Source organism: Rhipicephalus microplus, chromosome 8, assembly GCF_043290135.1.
Source record: "Rhipicephalus microplus isolate Deutch F79 chromosome 8, USDA_Rmic, whole genome shotgun sequence".
NCBI lineage: Eukaryota > Metazoa > Arthropoda > Arachnida > Ixodida > Ixodidae > Rhipicephalus > Rhipicephalus microplus.
This window is the reverse complement of record NC_134707.1, coordinates 39,480,145-39,505,841: the sequence shown is the minus strand read 5'-3', so window position 1 is coordinate 39,505,841 and position 25,697 is coordinate 39,480,145. Positions and strand designations below refer to the sequence as shown.

The following is a 25,697-nucleotide window of genomic DNA, read 5'->3' as shown; positions in this document are numbered from 1 at the left end:
CAGCTTTAATCGCCTTCATTGGCAAAGAGTTTTGTAGGCTGCCGAGCTCTAAAGTTCGGAAAGACTTAAGTACTTGATACCCATTAGTGAGAATGGCTTTGTGATACCCACAAAGCCACTAAAAGAAAAAGGAAGATCTTGTAGCAAACTTTTATAGAGCACGATGTGAGTAAGTCTCGACTGTTAATGCAAATAAAAACGACAAAAAATGACGCTCGCACGCACACATTATCTTGATGGAAGAATCAAAGCTTGCAATGAAAACCAACGTACTCGAGACATCTGGACAAAAAGGTCCAGTAATTCACTCGATTGCATTGTTTCTATGGTGAAGGCCTGAATTAAAACATTCCAATCGAGGTCAGACGGCTAACGTAGGACTTTTGTTGGTTCTCTTCCTACTCTTTGAGATGGGAGCTGACAGATGGAAGTAGTGGGATAATTAGGGTGAACAATGGAAGTGCCTCAGATAGGCTAGGCGACGTTTTGATCAGAGGACCTATCTTTCCTTTGAAAAAAATAGGTCTTCCTATCGAAACGTTGGCCAGCCTGTCTGAGGCACTTGCACTGTTCCCCCTGATTATTCCTCTTCATACTGTCGTGACTCATGTTTACATGCTGGGAGCTCAAGAAAAGAGTTCATGCGTACATTCAAGGATTCCTCATCAACGCAGGCGTCTTTCACTAATGGAGAAGGATACGTTACCCTGCTGAGTGGTGTTCCCGAGTTGAGGCCACCGTGGCTGGATTCTTTTACGTGAATCCTCCAAGTGGCTTCGCACCGGGAAGTTTTCTCCGCTGCATAGCACCTCCACAAGCACTGCAGAGAAGCAGTTCAGTTAAAGCAGATCAACGTTGTTTTATCAGAGAGAGGAATAGCTCTTTTCAATCCAACGCAGCTTAACATTATTCGTTACACACGTTTATCTTCATGTACTGGGGTGAGCGGAGACTAAAACTCTCAGAAAAAATCTACAAAACATTTAAACAAAGTAAAAAAAAAAACATAACAAGGCGTGGTCACTTCTGGGGTGAACTCTTCAGAGCCCATTGTTAATTTGATTGCATTGCAAGCTTTTTGCTCGTCGTACACTCGAATAAAAATGAGCTCTACAGTTGAGGAAGACATCAAGTTGATTAAAGGTAACTAAACAACAAGTTAAATGAGTAATTTCATAAGACGGTTGTCGCGTAGTAATATGTATATAAGAAGTGGGTGATATTTCTGTGTACTACGAGAGGTAGCTCAAACCTGACAAGGTTTAATGATGTTCTGTGCAACGGGAATCTCTTACCTGTATTAATGTAGCAGCCGCAGGTATTTGACGATTGAAGTGCTTCTGCCTTTGTTTTTGCTGGACTTTCAAGGCAAACCCTGATCCTAGAATGCCCTGAAGAAAGAAAAAAAAAGGGTGTGGCAATCATTGGACTACCCAGGCGTTACTCGATATGACTTATTCACAATTTAGACTGGTGACTTATACATTTTGACCAAACTCTAACCTCGAATTTTCACTTCACCTGTACACGGCGCGCGCATTCTTGGCGGAAGTGATAATGCTTGAAGCCCATGTGCTTAGATTTTTGTGCACGGTAAAAAATTCCAGGTGGTCAAAATTTTCTTAGCACTCCACTACGTCCTCTAACGTATTCAAATCGTGGTTTTTGAATGTTAAACCTCAAAAATTATCATTATGTATTAGAATTTTTACTTAACATGCAACGTTTATTCTGGATTTCAAAAAAAAACGTTATCAGTTCGTGAAGTATGAAACTAGCACATAATGTCTAATGTGATGTTGATACGAAATATTAAACGCGTATGTTGGGCAACTCTTCACAAAGATGAAAGAAGGAGTACATGAAAGGAAGAAGATGTACTGGGAATATGGTCGCGACTGATCCTTAGCTATCGATAAGATGCCATGCCATGCACCAAAATATTTTAACGGTCCCAACCTAAGGAAAGTATGAGTAAGATCTTGCTACCCTTAAGAATAGTTGCTCCCTCAAGAACCTAAGGCATACAAATGGAAGTTACGAAGCATTTGATATTGTAAAAATACATAGTTAGACCATGTGAATAAACCTTTATGAAGGTTTATGTTTTTTGTGGCCCTTTCAATGAGTACCTTTAACAAAGAGAATACGTAAGAAACGTCCGTTCAAAGATTTTCGTTATGTTGAGGCGTTCACAAAATATAAGTGCTACTTGCCATCATGACAAAAAGGCGACGGCACTCTACATTGAGGGAAACATAGAATAATTAGGTTTTGTTTATTATCAGTCTATGCTCTTGCTGGTGAAACAATGAAAGACATTCTTATTCAGTGTATATTGTTCAAAAGATTACAATAGAGACAAGAAAAGCTTTTGACAGCACACTGCATCCTTAATGCCGTTATGTAGTGTGTGGTATGAACATTTTGCAGTAAGAATCACTCGCCTGCCAATGCGATTTCAATGTACATGAGCAATATAATTGTAAAAAGTGGATAATAAAGGGAAACACACTTGAAACCCCAATTTTTATCTATGAGCTTATGCTAAGTTGAGGCACGTCTTTAGCTGAACACTACACATAAATGTAATTATTGGTGTGCGAACAGCTGCGTTTCTTTTTACATTTTTCAAATCACAATGAAAACTTTACTAACGCAAGTATGCGTTTAGGTTCAAAAATAAAACGACAGATCTACGTAGAAATTACTGCTTCAGAACCTTCATTGTGAAAATTCTCTTTAGATGAAATTCTTGAATCTGAGTCTTCATAATGGTTTCAAGATTTCGATTGTATCTATTAAGTTGGGAAAAACATTGCTAATAGATGTAAGTGGCGATGAGCCTTTGTTTTTACCGTGAAACAATCTTACTCGACGCGTGGTTGAATCTGACATATCGTTTTTTTCGTATTGACCTTCTTCTATCTCCGTAGATTTGCTGCTTCTTTTCTGATCTCTTTTGCTCTGTCACAATTTGATTGCTGTAGAGCGATTGAAGTATATAGTATTTCGGCTACTTCATTTCTTTATGATTCAATGCAAAACAAAAAAAAAACCTATTCTGAAATATGTATAATAAAAATAACTTCACGATGAACTCTTAACAGCTCAGCTATTGCGTGCATATTTTAAAGGTGCGTTACTAAAGGTAATCTTTATTGTATATTTTTCATTTAAAGAAGTAGGCTTCATCAGGGACACTGCAACCATTATTTTCGTTCTCAATACCGACATATCTACATTTTAAATAGTGCTACCTAAAATATTGTGCTACATATATATAGTGCTACCTAAAATATAGTGCTACCTAATATAGTGCTACCTAAATAAAGTGCTACCTAAATATTTTAAATAGTACTACCTACAAAACTCCTTATTATGAGGGTGCATCATCTATAGCAAAAATAATTAAGGGTGAGCACTTACCGCGGGTAACGCGAAGAACGAGATTGCGAAAACGGAAAAACAGGACGCCACAATTTTTCCCATCCAGGTCCGAGGAACAGTGTCGCCGTAGCCGATGGTAGTAACAGTTATCTGCGTAAAAAAGCAAAAAAAAACTCATGTGTTTTCATCTAATAAGACAGGAGGCCACAAGCTTTATTCACATTAAAAATTCCCGAACGGTGGGGGTTGGTGGAGTCGACTTTTCAATAATGACCGTGTCTCCTTGCCCTTAGAAACATCTTCAAGGTAGCTGCTTCCCTGAAGCTCCTACGTAAAAATTATTAAGACAAGATAGAGAGCTCAAAGCGCACTAGTATACGACAAAAAGGAATACAAAACCATGCCTCTCCTCGTATCTGTTCAATGTGCATTGTTAATCGTGTCCTGTTACTTTGGATACACCTAGTTCAACTCAAGGAAAATGGCCTTGCCTTCCATGACTAAAAGTACGTCCATAAAAGTACTTTTATGAGCTCTACTAGCCTCCTTAAGTGCCCTCAAGAAGACGCTCGTCGAAGCGTTTGCTGCAGCTAAACAAATTGTTCGAGACTTTTCGATCTCTGAATGCTCGTACATGTCCAAGTAGTGTGATGTCCCGGAAAATCTATGCTACATGCTATGGGGATAGATACTCAAACCTTAACATCGCTACTATATCTGAATAGCAGTGAGATGGAGTGCTATCGGACCCAGACCCAAAGAAAAAACGAGCCTTCATTCAATGAGTACAAGGCATGGCAAATGCTCGCAGCTACATGAAATGAGCTCCACACAACTTGGCCAACTGCGTGGTTGTCATCAGTGAATTATTATTCCTTCTTCAAACCTCTATTTTCTCATGGTCTTGTGCCGTGCTCTATTAAGTAAAAAAAGAAAAAAAAACTAACAGTGTGCATAGATATTATCGTTAGTTAAGAGCATATGTAACGAGCAGAGAATAAAGCAGCCAGTGAAAGTCGACAGACGAGCGTTAAATGTACTCATCCCGCTAGACGCATGGAGCTGAGGACATGAAAAGAAACTTCAGCTCCTGCACGGCACACGACGCTTCGTTGTTCGACATACAAAAGGTTTGAGTCACTGCAAATAAGGCACGGCATGGCATAACACCGCAGTGAATTGAGTAGAAAGGCATTGTGGTGTTTTAATACATGAAGCTGTGTACGCTTTAGCTTGCAGGGTCGTCAACAGTAGTGAAGCATTGTTCTCTTCTTAACAAAAGACTTTGATGCAAGTAGCCTTACTGATATTTACTATGTCACTTTATTAGGTAAATTTTTATTGTCGGCACGTTTTCATCTCCCAACTGTGTAGATCATATTCGCCGCTTTCGGGGGAGTCATGCAGTCTGTGCTTGTGCTGCGATCAGCTCACGAAGCGATGAAAATGATATATGCGAATGGGAGAATGAAAGTGTGCCGATAATAACAACTTGCCTAATAAATGCACTTGCGATTCTCTTGTAAGCAAGAGAACAATACTTGACCACCGATTAATGAGTATGCGAAGGTATCGATAGCCGTCGATTATAAGCATTCATGCGCATTCTAACACCTCTCACTACCTATACATTATAGGCTTGCATGTGCCTTCCATTTCTTGAATATCTACAAATGGCTTTTCCACGTAGTGTACTCCCAAACTGGTCATCAACTCCTGGCCCCATATGTTCTTATACGGGTGCCACATATCGGCGAACGTGACCACAGTGCCACAAATCTTCGCACGTGTTATCATGGTGCCACAGATCGAATGTTTGTAGTCCCGTCTTGACACCATCGTGATGTCACTGTGAGGTCAGATTAAGGGGCCCCGTATTTAGGTGACGTCAGTCCTAGATCAAATGACGTCCCATTGTGACACCATTGTACACAATAGCGTCCGGTGGGATCATGATCGGGGACGCCCCGTTGCGTGAGGTGCTTGAGATGGCGCCAATCATGGAGAGAACGCGTAAGCATGTTTCTGCGAGAATTGTCTCCGAGCGGTTGGGTAAGGTGTGATCAATGCAGTCGACTTACAAGAAAACGAGCTCTAATATTATAATTTTTATCGATAGTAATGGTAAATATTATAAAATGTTAATAATAATAATAATAATAATAATAATAATAATAATAATAATAATAATAATAATAATAATAATAATAATCTAGTCATTACACGTTACTCGCAGAACGAAGGCGTCTCAAAACGATCTACAATTCACCCTGTCCTGACCAACTCAAGTTCATTTTATGCCAGCGCACTTCATCTCATTGCCCCATCTAAATCTATTCCGTCCTCGACGGCACTTCTGCTGCTTTCATGTCCGGTACATTGTTACAAATGACCACGGGCGTCAGCGTGAGCAATATGTCATGCCTTGAGGTCATTCGTCTTCCGCAGAAGGTTGTACTGAAGTGTCATTTTCTTCCTCGTGACCCCTGAAAGGTCCATGGCCGATACACGTAAGGATCATTAAGTAAAACAGTGCTCATAGCCAAAGGTGAAATGAATTGATTTGGCTTTAAACATATCTCCGGAGATATACATTGTGCAGGGCGCAGACTATTCCAAGCCAGTGCGTATCCTAACCCTGCGGTTCTTCATGCCATCTACCCTGAACGGTAGCCATTCAGACGTGCCTAGACGCGCTCGTGTCCTTCTTGTCCCTTTGTCATCGTTCTGTTTTCGCGATATCACTATCGCCAAGTCATACCAACTAGCCCAAACTGCCCCACTTCTAAGCTACTCCACAGTTGGCTCAATACGGCAGTCAACAATGGCCACCAAACGTTATTTTTTATGCCTAATATCAACTGGAATACCGGTTGTATGAGTTTTTTCGGCCATGTAGCCTAATGTCTTCATATCACCTAATGCTGCTCCTGTCGAGTTGTATTTCATCGCCCATCCTATAGCACGACTTTTTCTTCGGGTTCAATTTTATACTGCGAAGTTCTGCCATAAATATATGCGACGTGCTTAACAATTAATTCGCATCTCGTTGAATGGGAGGGCCTCCGAATTCCTCCGGCTTGAGGTTATAGAGAGCTTGGTTTCTTTTTCACCTTGGCAGCCTTTCCCACGAGAGGTGCTGTCTGTTCCTCACGACTTACTTCCTACTAAAATACGTACACAATGTCAGTTTTAAGCGTGGAGCCTATCACGATTTCGCGCTTGGCCACACTGTTGATTACGCTTGCCAAGACGAAAAGGCACAACACCGAGTGCAGCTAGTTGACAGCGCACAGCAGTTGTGCGACAGTCATGTGGACGTGCGACTGTATACCAAAGCAAGACAAAAGGCAATTAACAACAGTTATCCCGCACATATTGCCCCACCGCGGTGGTCTAGTGGCTGAGGTACTCAGTTGCTGACCCGCAGGTCGCGGAATCGAATCCCGGCTGCGGCGGCTGCATTTCCGATGAAGGCGGAAATGCTGTAGGCCCTTGTGCTCACATTTGGGTGCACGTTAAAGAACCCCAGGTGGTTGAAATTTCCGGAGCCCTCCACTACGGCGTCTCTCATAATCATGTGGTGGCTTTCGGACGTTAAAACCCACATATCAATCAATTATCAAATCCCGCGTATATTCACCAATCGAGAACCTCTCTACTCATGACGTTACGTAACTAAACTGTTGGCGTAGAATCATGCCAAAAGAAGGAAAATTCTCAGATTGAGTAGAGCACTCATTCTTAAACTTTCTTGGAAGTTATTTAGGGCTATATAAGTGCGTTTTATGCCTTAGCACTTCAATCTTATGGTACGTCTCATCAGTCATAAAAGCAACTGGAATAGACACATCTCTCTTATCCACCCCGTAAACTCTGTTAAACGATGACGAAATAATTAAGATGGAAGTAGCAGCTGCATATCAGAAAGGTAATACTCTGTATATACGGACATCACGTCGTCACCACGAATAAACAAAGACGTCATTTGAAATGTGATGAGCGGCGCACGTCGTTATATAGTACAGCCACTTTGACGTACGAGGGCCGTGTGTCTAAAAGCTGAGTCGACGTTTCCCGCGAAACCAACTATATTGGCGTGACGTTCAAAGCAAAAAAACAGCGAGCACAAAGATTGATCCGTTCCGTGGTACGTGTAGGCGTTGCGATATATTTTGCTTCACCGTTGACAGACCTTAAAGGTGCGCGTCATCGCATACACTATATTCCCTGAGTTTACAAGGTTTTGATGGAAATAGAAAAAAAATGAATATAACGTGAAAACAGGACAAAAAAGGGGTCGGCAGCATCGATCGATGGATACGGAGTGTGCAGCCGCGTCGCTTCTGAGAGCGAGTGGCGCGGCAGTGAAATTCTGAGAAGTTTCAAACTTCTTGAAAAAGTGGGCCATCTTCAGGAAGAAGCTCGCACGTTCAGCCCGAACGGCAAATGCCAAATGTTTGGTGCCTCAGCAGTAACAACAACAACAATGACAACAACAACAACAACAAAAATTGCTCATTCGATTTCAGGAGAACTTGCGAGTGTATGTATAGGCGAAAGAACGAGGGACGTAAGATAGACGTGAGCGTTTTGCGTATAGCTCATTCCTTTTGCTCATACTGGGTTAAAAATATTGAAATCATTAGTAAAACGTTTCTTCGTCTTTTGTTGCTATAGTGAGTTTTAATTTATCTCCTCCCCTGTGTACTGTTACATGTGTGAATAGGTGGCAGCTGTTGTAATAAGGCGCGAGTATTTTTATCGCGTAGAAAAATATTTTGCTTGACCGCTATTCTCAAGTGAATGATGTGAATTGAAGTTATTAGGTGTTAAGCTGACGCCATCATGATGCCATTTATTGTAAACTTTTCTTGCGTCCATTGTTATAAATTGGGTGCGTATATCAACAAAACAGCAGTCGCTGTACGCACCTCTATTTATTTTGGAGTTGCGCATAGTGGCGTTATTTTATTCCGTATTTATGCGCTATACTAATACGCAATTTTCAGATGTCCTGTCGACCGTGAAAAGAGATCGTGAGTGGCAGCGGCACCGACCTCTACGTGGAGGGATGAGAGAATTAAGCAGCACGCTCTCAAATATTGCAAAGTATATGTGTATTCCTTCATCTTTGTATCGCAACTTCTGCTTAAAACCTTCTTAGGATAGCAGTATTTTACCCAGAAAGAAATAGAAAATAAATTTCAAAATATTGAGTGACGTTGTGTTTACGTCATCTAGGACACCACAAATCACCAAAATCTATAATGCCGCTATGTTGTCGCGTAAGTTGATTTCACGAGATAAGGTCACTAGCCCTGAGGAGGGACCATACCGGAGTTGGTACGACAGCAGCTGAGGTGTATAACAATTCGAGCGCAGCGAAGGGGGGAGTTAAGGTCATTAATTGATTCAGTTTACTCAGACACAAAATTTCCAAGCCGGAAGAGACTTAAGGTAGATTAAGTCTGCCTGACTAAGGCCCCTCCACCCATACACTTGCTCACGGGCACTGCAAAGAAAAATAGAATTTTTTTTCTTCCTTAGGAACACAGGAACTAAACTGAAAAAGTAGAAAGCCCATGTGGAACATTTCCTTAAAAAATCGTGCTACAGTAAACAACACTTTGCTCATGCAAGACAACAAATAAATGTGTAAAAAACTGAAACCAGGAAAATCAATCTATTGAGATCAATACAATCTGCCGAGAATGAAACAAGGTCGCTTTCATATATTACAGTTGTAGGTAGAATGCATTGCGGACCAGGACGTCACTTTTAAACGGCAAGATAATCAGTGGGCCTTTGCCTATGAAAGCATTAACTCTGACAACCTCCTTAAATTTTCATGCAAATGCACCTTGCCTTTCTCTTACAAAATGTCTCCAATGGGAATGGTTAAACAGAGTGAGCGACGGCAGCAGTAAAACAGACAGGCACTGCACTATGAACTGCCAGTGCAGCGTCATTTTTTTTCATTGGTTAGGGTACATTTATTATTGAAGGTCAGGCTTGACATTAGCCTAATATTATTGAATGTTGGGGTTTAACGTGCCAAAACTAGGATAGGAATTTGGGGAATGCAGTAGCGGAGGGCTCTGTAAAGCTTGACCCTTTGTGGTTCCGAAAGGTGCACCGAAGTCGGAGCACATGGGCCCTAGGCATTTTCGCCGCCACCTATCAATACCATATTAGGACGATGCTAGAGTACTCGCGTGCAGTATTGTTACGCTTGAAGGAGACCGTTAAAGGGCGAAAGGGACCGTTTATTAAGTTGTGACGGTGAGTTCAGGACTGGTTGCTTGACCCGTGTTAACCTGGTGCAACCCACCATGAGGGTTTGAATGACTCATTTGTTTTATTTGCGTGAACAAAAAAAAAGTCTTTACCGTGGTTTTTGTTGTCTTCGTTCATGGGCTCAACAATAGGAACCCTTCCCAAATTTGTAGAAAAACATTTCATAAGCCCTTACAAATACGTGCTTGAAGAGTATGCTGCTTAGGACTGCTAAAAAACTGCTGTAGGCTGTAATGTAGAGCACTATTCCTCAGAAGGAACTGAAGAGATAGGAAAAAGCAGGGATATTAAGCAGTCTAGAACGACTAGTATGAACACGCCTAATGCGTTTTCCGATGCTACAATGCCCATGCTGTTGCATAGTTCTTCCTGACTATATTGTTCTAATTAATTAGTCAATTGATTGGTTGGTTACTTGCTTAGGGGCTTGAAATAGCAGTGCAGACTGACTCGGGTTATGATTGACGCCATAGTGGACAACTCAAGACTATCCGAGTCACTCAAAATTTTTTAATATGCACTTCATTAACGCTCATTAGGAGGTAAGACAATTTATTCTGGCCGATATCTCAGTGTTTTGGTCATAATAGATATGTCTTTATCTCTCTCTCGCTCTTCGGTACCATGCAGTACACAGACCTATGGCGTTACACATCCTTCCAAATGCAACCATCGTATTTACGATTGAACCCGTGTCACTCGAATAAGCACCCGAGCCCCATAACCACTGAGAAACAGCTGCTGCATGGATTATCTAGCGTATAGACGAATCTTCGGGCTCCTCAGGCTAGTCACATTCACGACTAATCACGTTCACGTAGCTTCAAAGACTCACACAACTACTCGGCGCATTGACGAGCACTTCCAGCAACAGATTTTGGTGAAGAAAAATGTATCCTGCCATTTGTTACAGCCCTTCGAAACTCAGACAAAAACTCCCTACCTGAAAATTTGCCTGACAGGACCGACTGTGACACATCTGTCTTACCCAATTGATCTTTATAAAAATATTCGCTTTTCTGAAGCAGCAATTACTACTGTGAAGTGTGCGGTGTAATACGGAGTAGTCAGGTATAGTATCCGAAATTCTAATGTCCCTTCTGCTTCTTCCACAATACGCTGGTAGTCCTGCAAGAGGTCTGTAATCACAACATAAAAGGTATCGCACCTAATTCCACGCGATTCAAACCCTACGCATCTACTTTGAAAACAGAGCTGAGTGATGAAAGAAGGCACAGTTTGAAAGCTTTTGTTGAGTCATTCCTCGCACTTTGTTTTTTTGTAGCCCCACCGCGGTGGTCTAGTGCTAAGGTACCCGGCTACTGACCCGTAGGTCGCGGGTTAGCCGCAGTCAATTTATGCTTAGAAGGCACCCATGCATTGCTAAAAAAAATGAGCGCGTTTCTTTTATTCTGATAATTTACAAGGGTAAACCCCTTAAAGTCGCCACTCCATCGTCGCCGTCAAAGTTATCTGCAGCAGGCAAGCGCGCCGAGCAAAACAAAAGGTGCATGCTGTGAGCAGATGGCTCACGAAGCTCCGCGCGCTCCGCACACTGACTCGCTCAGTCATTCCCGCCACCGAGAGCAGCAGACGCTCTCCCCATCCGCTCCCCGCTCTACTGCCTTCATGAGAGCCAGCAGCGAAATGAGGCGCATAGTCGCTTGCACACCATTTCTAAGGAGCTTCGCTCGTCCGGGTTCTCTTCGCACATGGAAGAAGTGCTGGTTTTATTTGATGCTTTTTTTCCCAAATATTGACCACAATATTTTCTTTGAAGTGTCACAATAAGAACACAGTAGGAAGGGTCACATTAAGACATGTTGTTTAATGAGCTCGAAAAGTAAAAAAGAACACTTTATTGAAGCACATGTTGGCGTAAAACTACTCCGAGTTTTTTCTGAGGCTTCATTGAAACTCTATATATTTATTATTAAAAACATATCTGAAACATTTTATTGATTCCGCTTGATTTCTTCCGTCACGGCCATGTAGAACATTTATTGGTGGGCGCACTTGGCAGCAGACTGACGCGTCTCCGAATTCTCTGTCTTGGAGTTCTTAAGCTGTGTTTATCTAAAAGGGAGCTCACCTTGTCACTGTTCTTCCGCCTTGCATTCGTTCATTCCTTCAACCAAAATCTTTTGCCAATTTATATGGCGTTGATGCACCGCTGCTTTGCTGCAGGCAAACAGTAATTATTTACACTAAGTCCTGAACTTTTGGGATGCTATTACACCTTTAGTTCGTGTTTGCTATCTATATACAAAGAAAATTCGGATTCATTCTTTCATTCACCTTACATTGTCGTAAGGATAAGCGAAACGTCTCGCTTTTAATAAATAAACAAATAAATAAATGACTAAAAACTTTTATCAATCAGAAACACGGGGTTCTGCAATACTGCAGCTTGACAAGGCTCCGGCTCTTACAATGTGCTGCCTCTAGTGGTACAAAAAATGCGTGGTACAAAAACTGATTGTGTTGGAAACGAAACACAATTGAACTGAATGCCCTATGACAGAAGAAAAGCTAAATATTTCAGACACAAGAAGAAAAACATAAATTATTCCTTTTTCGTTGGTACATTTTGATACATATTGATACATATTGATTACCGAAAAAGGAAAACATGTCGCAAAAGAATGTAATGCTACTGATCAATCGAAAGTTGATACAAAGCCAATAAAGAAACTGCTAAAACAAAAAACAAAAATACGTCCAAAAAGAAACCCATATTCATCAAGAGCACATAAACACGGACCATAATCATTCGTAAAGGATATCTGCGTGATAATCATGTCAGGAAAGTGAAAGCCAAAATATGGTATAAAATCAAGAAGCAATATTTAGCGCGTAACACCTGTAGCCCCTGGGACCAACATTAACAAGGATAGTAAGCTCAATAGATGAGTAAGTTAAGTTTAGAACGCGTAGCACACATTTTTTTTTTATGAAAACAACCTAGCCCGTCCGGTGCTGTGGTGTAACTGTTATTGTGCTTGGTTTCTGAACCGAAGGTCATGCCCCGCCGCGGTGGTCTAGTGGCTAAGGTACTCGGCTGCTGACCCGCAAGTCGCGGGTTCGAATCCCGGCTGCAGCGGCTGCATTTCCGATGGGGGCGGAAATGTGTTAGGCCCGTGTGCTCAGATTTGGGTGCACGTTAAAGAACCCCAGGTGGTCAAAATTTCCGGAGCCCTCCACTACGGCGTCTCTCATAATCATATGGTGGTTTTGGAACGTTAAAACCCACAAATCAATCAATAAATCAATCAATCAATCAATCGAACCGAAGGTCACGGGTTCGATCTCGGCTGCAGCAGTCGACTATTAGTGGAGGTGAAATGTGAGAAACCCGTGTACTCTGTCGTGTCAGTGCACGTTTAAGAACACCAGATGATCAAACTTTGCGGAGTCCTTCACTATGGCGTCTTCATTATTTATTGCGAAGCTCAAACTGCCACGAGAAGTTGTGGGAGAAATGCAGTTAATGTTCACTTTGCGCGAATGACGTGCCAGAATACGCATGTATTATGACAGTAAAAGGTGAGCTGAACCATGGACGTGTTTAGCCCATTCAAATTATACGTGTATACATTTTTACGAAGTCGTCAACGATGCGATTGAGCCATACCGCAATCAGCCGAAAGCGGCGGTACTATTTTCTCAGCAACATGAATGTGCGGAAGCCCCCACTCTTATAGGTTTCAATGCGCTGTCGAGATAAGTAGTAATCGAGTATAAGACTATTTTTCACGCGATAAGGACGACCGAAATGTGCGCGCTGAAAGCATCTGAGCACGTATGCCATGCTTTCATAAATATTGCCGCTAATGTGATACAGTGCTCATGAAGATCTCACGTCGACTTTATCTTTCTCTCTCTCTCTCTCTATGAGCGGCTCGTTTACTTCAGCCGTTTTACCACTTTGTGCATGTAGGACTGCGGTCCCATTACGCGAGTACCCACACATAGGGTTTCCGAAAGCAATATGTTACAATGAACGGCGCTTTCAGAGCTCGATCAATATACTATGTTTGCCAAAGTGCTTTTTTGAGTTTTTCATGTAAAGACCATTTCTGGTCTGCTTGTCAACAGTCGCCTTCATTCTGTGACTGGTTTGTCGTCACGCCTGATAGCGTATGCTCGCCGGCATAGATTGAGCGACTATGAATTCTAATGCCTTTTTACTGCCATCGTATTATTTTTTTTTTTTGGTCTCCTGTCGAGATGGAGTTCAATTTTCCGGTAGAGCGTGCCCGCATAAGCGGCAGCTCTGCGAGTTCGCGTTTCGCGAAGCGCGGTTTTCTCTATGGCTGAGCAGGATGGCGTGATGAAGTGTTTCTAATTCTGTCCGTTGTGCATTCAGTGCAGACACGCAACATCTGCGCCAACCTCGCCTCCCCTTTTTCTCCGCCCCGCCTTTCCACGGCAGTCCCAATCTTGAAAAAAACAAAGTCGTGCTTAAGTTTCCAGCTATTTATTATTCGGTGCGTGAATGTTTCTAGGGGGCCCGAAGCCGAGCGTTTCATTCCTCTGACGTCTGTTTTTTTTTTTTGCAACGTGCGTAAGTTATGATATGGTTTCATGATGTCTAGAAGAATTGGTAGCGTAGACTGTGGTAGATTTTTTTTTTCGGTTGGGTGATTTCGCACTATATACGTGTGTCAAGCCTGAAGTGAGTGCGGAGCTGGGGATCCATGTGTGGTTCCCGTTGTTTTTCCGAGTTCTTGCTCGACTCTCCCTTTTTTACTTTCTAATTTTAGGGCGTTTTATTGCTATTTTTCTGCCTCCTTAATCCCATTTATTTCTTGTCTCTTCGTCCTGCTTGGTCGATCAAGTCATGTCAAGCCAAGTTTATTACACATTTCACACTCGGTTACACGATTGAAAAAGTACAGGCGGAGGTCCCAAAGTTTCAGTGAAACGGACGAGGGGCCTCTTAAGGCGACATTAATGGGGTAAATACAGAAAAAAGTACAGCAAAAGGTGTGCATTCGTGAGCAATGACAAACGAGCTATTTAACAGTAACAATGGCTCGGGATCAGTTGCTATGGTGGTCGGCCGCTTACCCAAAGGTCATGGGTTCGACTCCTGTCATGGCGGTCACTTTTCCAAGGAGGCGAAATTGTGTGGTAGAGGTCCATGTACGGCGCGATTTAAGCACACTTTAAGAAACACCGCAGTCTGAATTTCCAGAGCCTTCCACTACAGGGTCTCTCATAATGAAATAATGGTTTTGGCACGTAACCCCACCTCCACACACACACACACACACACACACACACACACACACACACACACACACACACACACACACACACACACACACACACACACACACACACACACACACACACACACACACACACACACACACACACACACACACACACACACACACACACACACACACACACACACACACACACACACACACACACACACACACACACACACACACACACACACACACACACACACACACACACACACACACACACACACACACACACACACACACACACACACACACACACACACACACACACACACACACACACACACACACACACACACACACACACACACACACACACACGCACACACGCACACACACACACACTGATATTATCATTCCTCTCTCTTCATCTATTCTTTTTCTCTTCCGTGCACACTCTGTGTGGGAAAACCACGCTTCGGAGTTTAAAGGCACCAAATGAAGGAGACGCAAACGCCAGCATCCATGGTAAAAGAGCGTGTTCTATTTCCTTGCTGGTCTCTTCTTCTTCTTCGTCGTTCTCCGTCCCTTGGTGCGCGCGCTATTCGCGCGGGAGGTTCAAACAATTTCCAACATCCTCCGCGCCCGAAAGTTCAATCGCCCAGCTCCAACGGGCATAAAAGTTGTACTGGCCTCGTAACTTCCGTACCTCCTGCCAAGACAATCTTGCAGGCTCTAACGTGATTATCACTTGATAAGTACACGTCAGTAACTCTACCAACTTTCCAAAAAGTTATGGGCACCTTGTCTTCCTTAATGACGACTACATCGTTAACCTTAAGCTGGTTGCAAGGCTGTACTCGCCTAATGTGTGCACTCCTCAAGCACAAGAGGTAGTCTTTATACCAACGCTTCCAAAAATCAGCCATTATTTGCTGCCTGTACTTCCAATGCTTTAAAGTATCGGAGCGAGTTCCCGACGTTTCAGCAGTATTAGCACTAGGCAGTGTAGTAGACTTCCTACCGGTTAGAAAGTGCGAAGGTGTAAGTACAGCTGGATCGGTAGCGTCAGCGGAGAGGTACGTTAATGGCCTAGAATTCACTAAATTTTCTACTTCGGCAAGAATGGTCACAAGCTGCTCGAAATCAAAGCAACCTTTCCCTAGAATTTTCCGTAGGCAGCTTTTAACAGTGCGAATCATCCTCTCCCAAAATCCACCCCACCAAGGACTACGTTCTGCAATGAATTTCCAGGTAATGTGGTTAGTAGAGCAAAAGTCCTGTACTTGGAAGTCTCTCAAAGCTCTGTACATCACTTTTAAGTCGCGACTGGCAGCATGAAAAGCTAGAGCATTGTCGGAATAAATAACACTAGGCAAGCCGCGTCGCGACACAAACCGACGGAAAGCCATTAAAAATGACCCCGCCGTCATATCGGAGCACAACTCCAAATGGATCGCCCGAACGACGGCACACGTAAAAATAACGATATAGGCCTTCACGGGACTGGTTCCTTTCACAAAAACGGGACCAGCAAAGTCAACACCCACAACTTGAAAAGGGTGTGATCTCTTAACCCTGTCGGTCGGCAGTGGTGCGGTAGGGGCTGTTGCAGGTTGGAGCTTGAATCTAGCACACACTTTGCACCTAGAGAGCACTTTTTTCACACACTGGCGGCCCTTAATCACCCAAAAACACTCGCGTAGCTCTGAAAGGGTATCGTTTACACCACTGTGCAGCAGGCGCCGGTGCGTGCGGTCGATGATGAGGTATGTGCAGCGGTGGTCAGCTGGTAGTAGAATCGGGCACCTCACGTATTCTGATGTTTTTACGTTGTCAAGCCGGGTCTTGATTCTTAAAATCCCATCATTGTCCAGGAATGGATGCAGATTACGAATTCGGGATGCCTTAGCTAATGGTTGGTTTTTTAACAATGAGGCGAGTTCTATACTAAAGGCTTCCGCTTGTGCATTCTTCATCCATGTAAACTCGCCTTCTTTTATCTCAGGGGCAGTGAGTGGGCCCATCAGACGACGACTGGTGTGCACTCGACAATTGTGAATAAATCTTCGAATCCAAGCTGTGATTCTAACAACTCGTATCCAGCTGCTGTACTTGTCGAGCTCGAAAAGTGGCTCTGCTTGCGAGCATTGACAAGCCAAAACTGTTGTGTCTTCGTCGTTTGATCTACATAGTTCATCCGTTGACTCATGAGGACCAGCTTCACTTGCCGGCCACGTTTCTTGGGTACCAGATAGCCAGTCAGGCCCATGCCACCATAAATCGCTAGTACAAAGGTGATGCGCTGATATCCCTCTTGTAACTAAGTCGGCTGGGTTTGTCTTTCCAGAGCAATGTCTCCAGCGACTCGGGTCTGTGAGCCCTTGGATCTCAATTACCCTGTTACAAACGAAGGGCTTCCACTTGGTGGCTGTAGACTTGATCCAACTCAAGCAAACTTGGGAGTCGGTCCAGCAGAAGTATTCTATATTTGTGTGTGGCAAAGTATCCACAAGTAGCTTAAGAAGTCGAGCTCCAAGAACCGCAGCGACGAGTTCCAGGCGTGGTAAAGTGAGACCCTTGATTGGAGCGACCCGAGACTTAGCGAGCAGCTGCTGGAGTCGAACCGCTCCGGTACTGTCTTCCACTCGTATGTATGCCACTACTCCGTAGGCACACGGGCTAGCGTCCGTGAATATATGCAGCTGGTGAGTGCTTTTATCAGGGCTGCTGTTGTCTAGTTGATACCTCTTGGTTCTAAAGTCTTTGAGGTCTTGAAGTTCGACAGTCCACTTGTCCCACTCGATCTTCAATGTCTCGGGGAGAACGCTTTCCCAATCGAGTCCTTGCATCCATATCTTCTGAAAAAGTATTTTAACTCGAATGGTGAACGGTGCTAGCAGTCCCAAGGGGTCGAAAATTCGTGATGAAGCCTGAAGCACAGTTCGCTTGGTACAAAGTCCCGCTTTTAAGACTTTCGTCACAGAGTCAATTTTCACCGAAATGGTGTCGTCGGTGTAGTTCCAGGATAGCCCAAGAACCTTAGATTGTGTGACCTGCTCAGCTGACGTCTCTCCTGCTTGCTTGAGCTTCTCTCTTAACAGGTCGCAGTTTGTTGACCACTTCTGCATTTTCATTCCGGCCAGCTCCATTATGGCCTTCGTCTCTTCGTAGAGTTGTAGCGCTTCTTTTGTCGTTGAAGCTCCGAAAACTAGGTCATCGACGTAGAAGCTTGCCTTCAGTTTTGCGGCCGTTACTTGGTAAATTTGTTCAACGTGATCGAAATGGTATTTCAACGTTGCAGATAATAGGAAAGGGCTTGCGGAGGTGCCGAATGGAACTCTGGTCATTCGCATTTCTTGTATTTTTGGCAGTGGTCTGCCTGACATTGGTAGCCCTTCAAACCACAAGAAACGAAGAGCATCTCTGTCTTCTTCTCGAATGCTGATTTGTAGAAACGCCTTCTGCACGTCTGCTGTAATTCCGATGGCGAAAAGGCGAAACCGGATCAAAACCTTGAAAAGGTCAGCATTCAGATTAGGACCTTTTTCGAGTTGTTCGTTGAGAGAACAAGCTCCTGATGCATGCGATGATGCGTCGAAGACTACGCGAAGTCTCGTCGTCGTAGATGTTTCGCGGATTACCTCTCGATGCGGCATGTAGTATAGGTGCTGTGTACAATAAGGGGCATCTTCAACTTTTTCAGCATGACCGTCCACCTCATACTGCCTGATAGCCTTATCGTAGGCTCTCATGGCTTCGTCGTTTGGTGACAGCCGCTTGACGAGTCCATGGAGCCTCGAAAGGGCTACTTTGCGATTGTCGGCCATGTCGACGAGAGGTGATTTCCATGGCAACGCAACTTCATAGCGTCCTTTCCGAAGCCTGGTAGTGTTGTTGAATTCTTCCAAAATATCTGCGTTGCACTGAGACGTCGGCGTGTCGGCAATTCCGATAGCATCGAGGTCCCAAAATCTTTGTAATGGGAAGGCGATCTGGTCGTCTTCGTGGGAACCTGTTCGAAGAACACATACTTGGGTGCTTGCTTTGTTACTCGTGCTTCCACCACCAGATAAGGGGCCTTGGAGAGTCCAGCCCATCTTTGTGTTAATGGCGAGTAAGGCAGGGTTTTCTTCATCCCACCTCACTTCACTCGTGTTGGGCATCAACTTCCAAAGCTGGTCCGATCCAATGAGGACACTCACACCTGGCTCACAATCTACACTCGGGTAAACGACTGCGTCAGCCAGATGTTTCCCCTCCGCTGCGATGGCTTGAAGAAGACGACTCTGCCTTGGTGCTTCAATCATCTCCTCGCAAATAAAGGGCACCACTATGGCCTCAATGTCAATGGTTAGGTCGTCGTGCTGACTGCGGAGCGTGATCTTGACCATTTTGAATCGTCGGGTTGGGTCGCTCGCTCTACCAAACGCACTGATGGCGAGTTCGGTCTCGGCAACAGCAGGTAGACTTAGCTTGGAAGCGACGCTCTCAGTGACGAACGTTCGCTGGCTTCCGTTGTCGAGAACACCGCGTATATAGCAACAATGAGATGAAGTCGTTACCCAAGCTCGAAAAGTCTGGAGAAGAACATCATTGATGAGTCGGGGAACTGAAGCTCTCTGAGTGGAAACTTGCACCGTAGCATTCGGTTTCTTCTGAGCATTAGTCACTGATGGTGTTTCAGAACTACTAGCATTGCACATCGAGGAGGCGTGTCTGCGCTTGCATGCTTGGCAGTGCACTCTCCGCCGGCAATTGCGGACCAGATGTCCTTTTGACGTGCACCGGAAGCATCGACCGTCTGTTACAAGTTTGTTGCGCTTCTCGGCCAGAGTCATGTCACTCGTGCAGTCCTCTGTCTTGTGATCGGTAGCAGCGCAGAAAAAACAGGACGAGGGGGAAGATAGTGTCTTGTTTTGAAGAACGGATGCTGTAGGAGTCGCGGACTGCTTCTTGAATGATCTATTTAATACAGGTACGCTGTTGTTCGATGTCGTTGGCGAATTGTTCACTAAAGAACTCTTTTCTCGACATTCAACTTCGATGCGGAGAAATTTCATCAGCTGCTCAAGTTCCTGATCAGATGAAGCCTGGCTCGTTTCCGTCGTGTTCTCCATACTTCCTTTTTTGAAGTATTCTACGACAATGTCAGCTGGTATGACTTTGAGCAGAACTTCATTCAGCATAGCCGCGTAGGATGACTCCGTGATTCCAAGACTACGCAGTCCCCTCCTGTTTAGTTGAACTGTGTCGAAAAGCTTGCGCAGAGCAGTGACATCACTCGCTAATTTCACTGGTTTGAGCGTGCGCAAATTTCCTAAGTACTTCTGCTCAATGACTTTCTTGTTTCCAAACCGACGTTTCAAAATTTCCAGCGCGTCATCGTAACAAGAATCTGTCACCTGAATACCGGCGACGGCCTGAGCTGCAGGTCCATCTAGAAGTGAGGCCAAGTAGTGAAACCGGTCTGTGTTGGACAGCCTTGGGTTCTCGTGCACGGAGTGCAGGAACATATCCCAAAAGGGTTGCCACTTGATCACGTTTCCATCGAAACGAAGAAGCTCCAGCTTGGGAAGTCGTGCGCCGAACTCACGTTGTGGAAGTCGTTCATGCTCGCTCGGTGCACCCTCACAGGTCCTTGCGCCCATGGCTGGAGTTGTAGACGACGCCGGCGTAGCAGAAGTCTTCAGAACTTCAATGTGGTGCTCGAGCAACGCCAGAGTACTGTTAGCGGCGTCATCGTATTGCATGACCACCTCATAGTCGTCTGCCGCCAGGTCGTCAGTGATCAGGGTTTCAACCTCGTTGTTCAAGGCTTTAAGTTCCACGTTGCTGGCGCGTAGGCGGCCGTGCAGCATTCGAAGTCCAGAAAGCTCGAACTCATTGGACTGGAGCACCTGGTTGACCTCGTTGATGATTCTTGTGTTCATCGATCGCCGCGAGGCCCGCTTGCTCTTCGCTCGCTCCATGTCGGTCTAGCTCGCAGCGCAGCTCACCCACACCAGGAATGAAAGGCTCGGGTCGTTGTAGGCTTGATTCCCGGGTCGTCGGCACCAAAAAATCGATGTGGGAAAACCACGCTTCGGAGTTTAAAGGCACCAAATGAAGGAGACGCAAACGCCAGCATCCATGGTAAAAGAGCGTGTTCTATTTCCTTGCTGGTCTCTTCTTCTTCTTCGTCGTTCTCCGTCCCTTGGTGCGCGCGCTATTCGCGCGGGAGGTTCAAACAATTTCCAACACTCTGTGCACGGAAGAGAAAAAGTCCTCCTTTTTTACCGTTTCCTTTTCCCTTCTTCAATATCTCGCTTGCTTCCCCCTTTTTTTCTATTTTTACCGCAGCCCCGGTGTCCAAAGTGCTCTGCAATTAAGATCATCAAGGCACTTGAAGAATAACTGGTAGAAGACTTCACTTTGGCACGAGCGCGCTCTCAGTATGTTACAGGCGGCTATGTTATTCATGGTTATATCTGCATTGCGCCAAGCTACGAAAACATAAGATGGAAGCACTTGAAAGCCTGGTCGCGTAGAGTTCCCCGCACTTAAAACACACTTCTTGGACGTTTTTAACAAGGACTTTTAGGTTTTTGTATTTAATATTTTTCTAAATAGTGCCCTTCAGAGGCCATTAGTACGGGGAGTGTGTCGAGAGGTACCCAGGGGGTTAAACTAGATATTACAAATAAACAACAAACATTAGACATTACGAAAACAACAAAGTGTGGCGAGACTCGTAATCAAGGAACAAATGGGGACCATGTACACTAAATCAAACAAGATATTAATAATGACAACCAAAGCAACAAACAATGCAAAAATTAAAGTGTAAAATTGGCCCCGTACATGCATATTTCACTGCAAATGTCATCGAAAGACGATAGTCTTCCGTGTGGAGAGAGTGAAAAAAACGTTTATTTGATGTTCTGCGCGAGAAAGGCGTTGAATTGTATTCTAGAAGCGCTGCGTTAGAGAGTCTCCCCTTGTGCAGCGAAGGCTAGTGAGCGCATCGAAGCACGTTAGACACGAGCGCCATCTGGCAGTTATCTTCGAAAACAAAGGAAAGTGTGCGCGCCCACGGACAAAGATGCGTGCCTTTCTCGGAGGCCCTAAGGAGTGGAACGCAAAGCGACGGTCAGGTGCTACCACCATGTCTTATCAGCAAATGTTGGAAACACTTGAAAATGTTGAAAAGCATCGCGTTGCACTGTCCGCGCAGCGTTATAAACGCTATGGGCCTTAGAAAAACTTGTGTGTGCCTTCTCTAGTAAAAAGGCACACGTAAAAAACATCGACGTGCTGTTATGATGCCTCAGATATTCGCAATAATTGTTTTTGAATGCGAAGCACTTCTTAGTGATCTTAAGCGCCTTTAAACGTATCTATCTATCTATCTATCTATCTATCTATCTATCTATCTATCTATCTATCTATCTATCTATCTATCTATCTATCTATCTATCTATCTATCTATCTATCTATCTATCTATCCATCCATCCATCCATCCATCCATCCATCCATCCATCCATCCATCCATCCATCCATCCATCCATCCATCCATCCATCCATCCATCCATCCATCCATCCATCCATCCATCCATCCATCCATCCATCCATCCATCCATCCATCCATCTATCTATCTATCTATCTATCTATCTATCTATCTATCTATCTATCTATCTATCTATCTATCTATCTATCTATCTATCTATCTATCTATCTATCTATCTATCTATCTATCTATCTATCTATCTATCTATCTATCTATCTATCTATCTATCTATCTATCTATCTATCTATCTATCTATCTATCTATCTATCTATCTATCTATCTATCTATCTATCTATCTATCTATCTATCTATCTATCTATCTATCTATCTATCTATCTATCTATCTATCTATCTATCTATCTATCTATCTATCTATCTATCTATCTATCTATCTATCTATCTATCTATCTATCTATCTATCTATCTATCTATCTAGCCGCCTACGACTTTTAGCTCTCCTTGCTGTTTCGATGATGGTATCAATACCAAACCTGATATAGCATAGCACTGTTTGAAGAACACATTTCTCTAGTCATAACATCAAAATCATGACATGTATGTCATGAATGTCATGATTTGCATTTTGTGGTCCTGCTGCTCTTGCGGTAGTTTTGTTCACATGTCATGTTGCAAAACTGGTATTGCATGGCATGATTTCATGGCGAACACAAGCGACAGACCCTAACATGAAAACCATGACACGTGGCATCTAACAACATGACTACATGCCAAGCTCATGATGCGCTCGCGGCCGTTCCGCTAGCGTCACTTATACCAAATTTGGTATTATGGTACGTGAAGAGATGACGAAGGTATGTGACTGGTCCAAACATGATAATCATGAGATGCGTGTCATGTAAGAACATGACTACATGCCCCGCTCTTGATGCGCTGGCGGCCGTTTCACTAGCTTCACTTATACCAAATTTGATATTACGGGACTTGAACGGATGACGAAGAAATGATACTAGTGCAAACATGATAAACATGAGATGCGTGTTGTAAAACAACATGACTACATGCTACGCTCATGATATGCTCGCGTCCGTTTCGCTAGCTTCGCATGTACCAAACTCAGTATTACGTGACGCGAGCGAACGACATACCTAAATGACACATCCAAACATGATAATCATGACATGCATGGCATGTAACAACATGACTACATGCCACCCTCATAATGCACTCATGGCCGTTTCGCTAGCTTCACATATGCCAAATTTTGTATTACGTGACGTCAGTGGATGGCGAATGTATTTGACTAGTGCAAACATGAAATCCTGAGGTGCGTGTCGTGTGTGAACATGACCACATACTATAGTAAAGGCGCCAATACACTTCGACGTGACGAGGTGCGCGTGCTCGCCGGCGTGATTTACACGATAAATAGTTCCCTGAAGGCACAAAACAGGGCGAGAGAGAGAGAGATAAAGATGCAAGGAAAGGCAGGGAGGTTAACCAGACGCACATCCGGTTTGCTACCCTGCACTGGGGAAGGGATAAAGGGGAGAAAAGAGGTTGCAGAAAGATGAGAAGGTACACACAATCACGAGCCTACTCGGGGAGCACACACAGTCTACAGGCGGTCGCTCAGGTTTGTGGACTTTAGGTAAAGTAGCAGTGCTTTAGTTGCTTTCTGCACAAGAGAGGGCAATTAGCAAGCATGAGAGGTGGTGACGAGGTAGGTGCTCAATGTAGCCCCATCGAAAGCCTAAACACGGGTTGTTAACCAGCGCCGGACTTTCAACAGCACTGTTTCAATCAATCAATTAGTGTACGGAGGCTCATATTTTTGCTTTACGTAGATAAAAATCTGCGAGACCATCGTTTTTTTTCAAAGGGCGAAAAATTGCAGTCAATGTTCTCCAAAATATACAAGAGCCTTCTTTTGGGGCTGCATTGAGATGACCTGGTAATTCAAAATTAGAAGAGAGCGTTTTACGAGGTTTGAATGAAATTCGGAGCAGGCATCCTCTTATCCGCAACCTCCGTCAGCTAAGTGAGGAGGACAATCGATGGGTGTCGAAGTTGCGAAGCGCCTGGACGGTGTCCGCTTTCCTTTGACCTCTATAGACCAAGTGACGAGAATAGTCTGCAATTATCAGTTACAAAGTTTCGAGCATGTTTCTGAATGCTCCCTTGACCAAGCATTGAATAATCGGTAGTAATCGTAGCGAACTGTGGCTCAGGTGCCAACACGTCAGCATCCTCCAGGGACCAACGGATGAAGATGATTTAGAGATGTATTTGTTACGAAATGTAGAGCAGTCGTACACACGTTACTCTTGACGGATCAGGTGTCCCCTTGACTGGAACTTTCAATAACCAAGTGATAAAGAACATGTCCCGCCATGGTTTTCTCTGAATGTATTTCTCATTTGTGCCTTTTTATTCACGAAACTCGCTCATTGTGTCAAAAATAAATAAGAAAGTACGCATTGCACTTACTACTGTTTTAAAATTTTGTAAATTATACTATTTCACATTCTTTCCCGAAGGTCTGCTTTTGCTTTAGGCTTCTGTTGTTTATTTCATTGGAAAATTGAAATTATCAAATGTCTATGCAAACCACTCCTGTCTGCGACTGCTCATGAGTCGGCAGTATGAACTAAATAAGTACCTGTTCGTGTCTCACAGAAAAAAAAACACAGTATTTTTTCAGCCAATCAAATAGGAAAAAGAGAAGAGTTACATTTACGTGAAGTGCGGAACAGGCGCCGTCGTTCATACGTTCATCAGCCAAGCGAGGTATACGATGCGGAGATATGGAAGTTACGAAGCGCAAAGAGTGCCTTCAACTTCGCCAATTAAAGCACAAAGGCGCTCTTCCAATATTCTTCGAACATAGTACGACCATGAGGCACAATTTTCTGCATGTCTGAGACCTATGCTGGCTAAATTAGAAAGGCAGACTGCGGCGTAGTAGTCGTGAAGCAAGGAGGAGACGCCCGTTCGTCTGTGACTTTCAGTGACGTGGCGATTGAAGACAGGTTCCGCTCGCAGCTTTTTATGTGGCGCCAAGGAGAGCGTGGTCTGCAGCCAACACTTACCACTCCCCACCACAGTGCATCGGCGTAACTTGTAAAATCTGATTTTCCCTCGATGCCCATGGCATCCTTCTCGGCCAAGTACATGAAGTAGGACGAGAAGATCAGGCCGAGGAAACCAATGTACAGCGTTGTGATGAGCTCCTGCACACGAATAGCATAGTGTTAGAAAAAAAAAGTAGTGTTC

At 44.0% G+C, this 25,697-nt stretch overlaps 1 protein-coding gene across 1 annotated transcript in view; it reads right to left on the bottom strand.

Annotated features, from left to right (window-relative positions):
• LOC119165355 (potassium voltage-gated channel subfamily KQT member 1-like) overlaps positions 1 to 25,697 on the bottom strand; it is a 134,667-nt gene that overhangs the window by 14,116 nt on the left and 94,854 nt on the right. Inside the window, exons 8-11 of the mRNA XM_075871575.1 lie at positions 25,514 to 25,654; positions 3,430 to 3,540; positions 1,296 to 1,391; positions 707 to 820 (exon numbers count right to left, since the gene is read on the bottom strand). Coding sequence (XP_075727690.1) covers positions 707 to 820; positions 1,296 to 1,391; positions 3,430 to 3,540; positions 25,514 to 25,654 — 462 coding nt within the window. The remainder of the gene's footprint in view (positions 1 to 706; positions 821 to 1,295; positions 1,392 to 3,429; positions 3,541 to 25,513; positions 25,655 to 25,697) is intronic.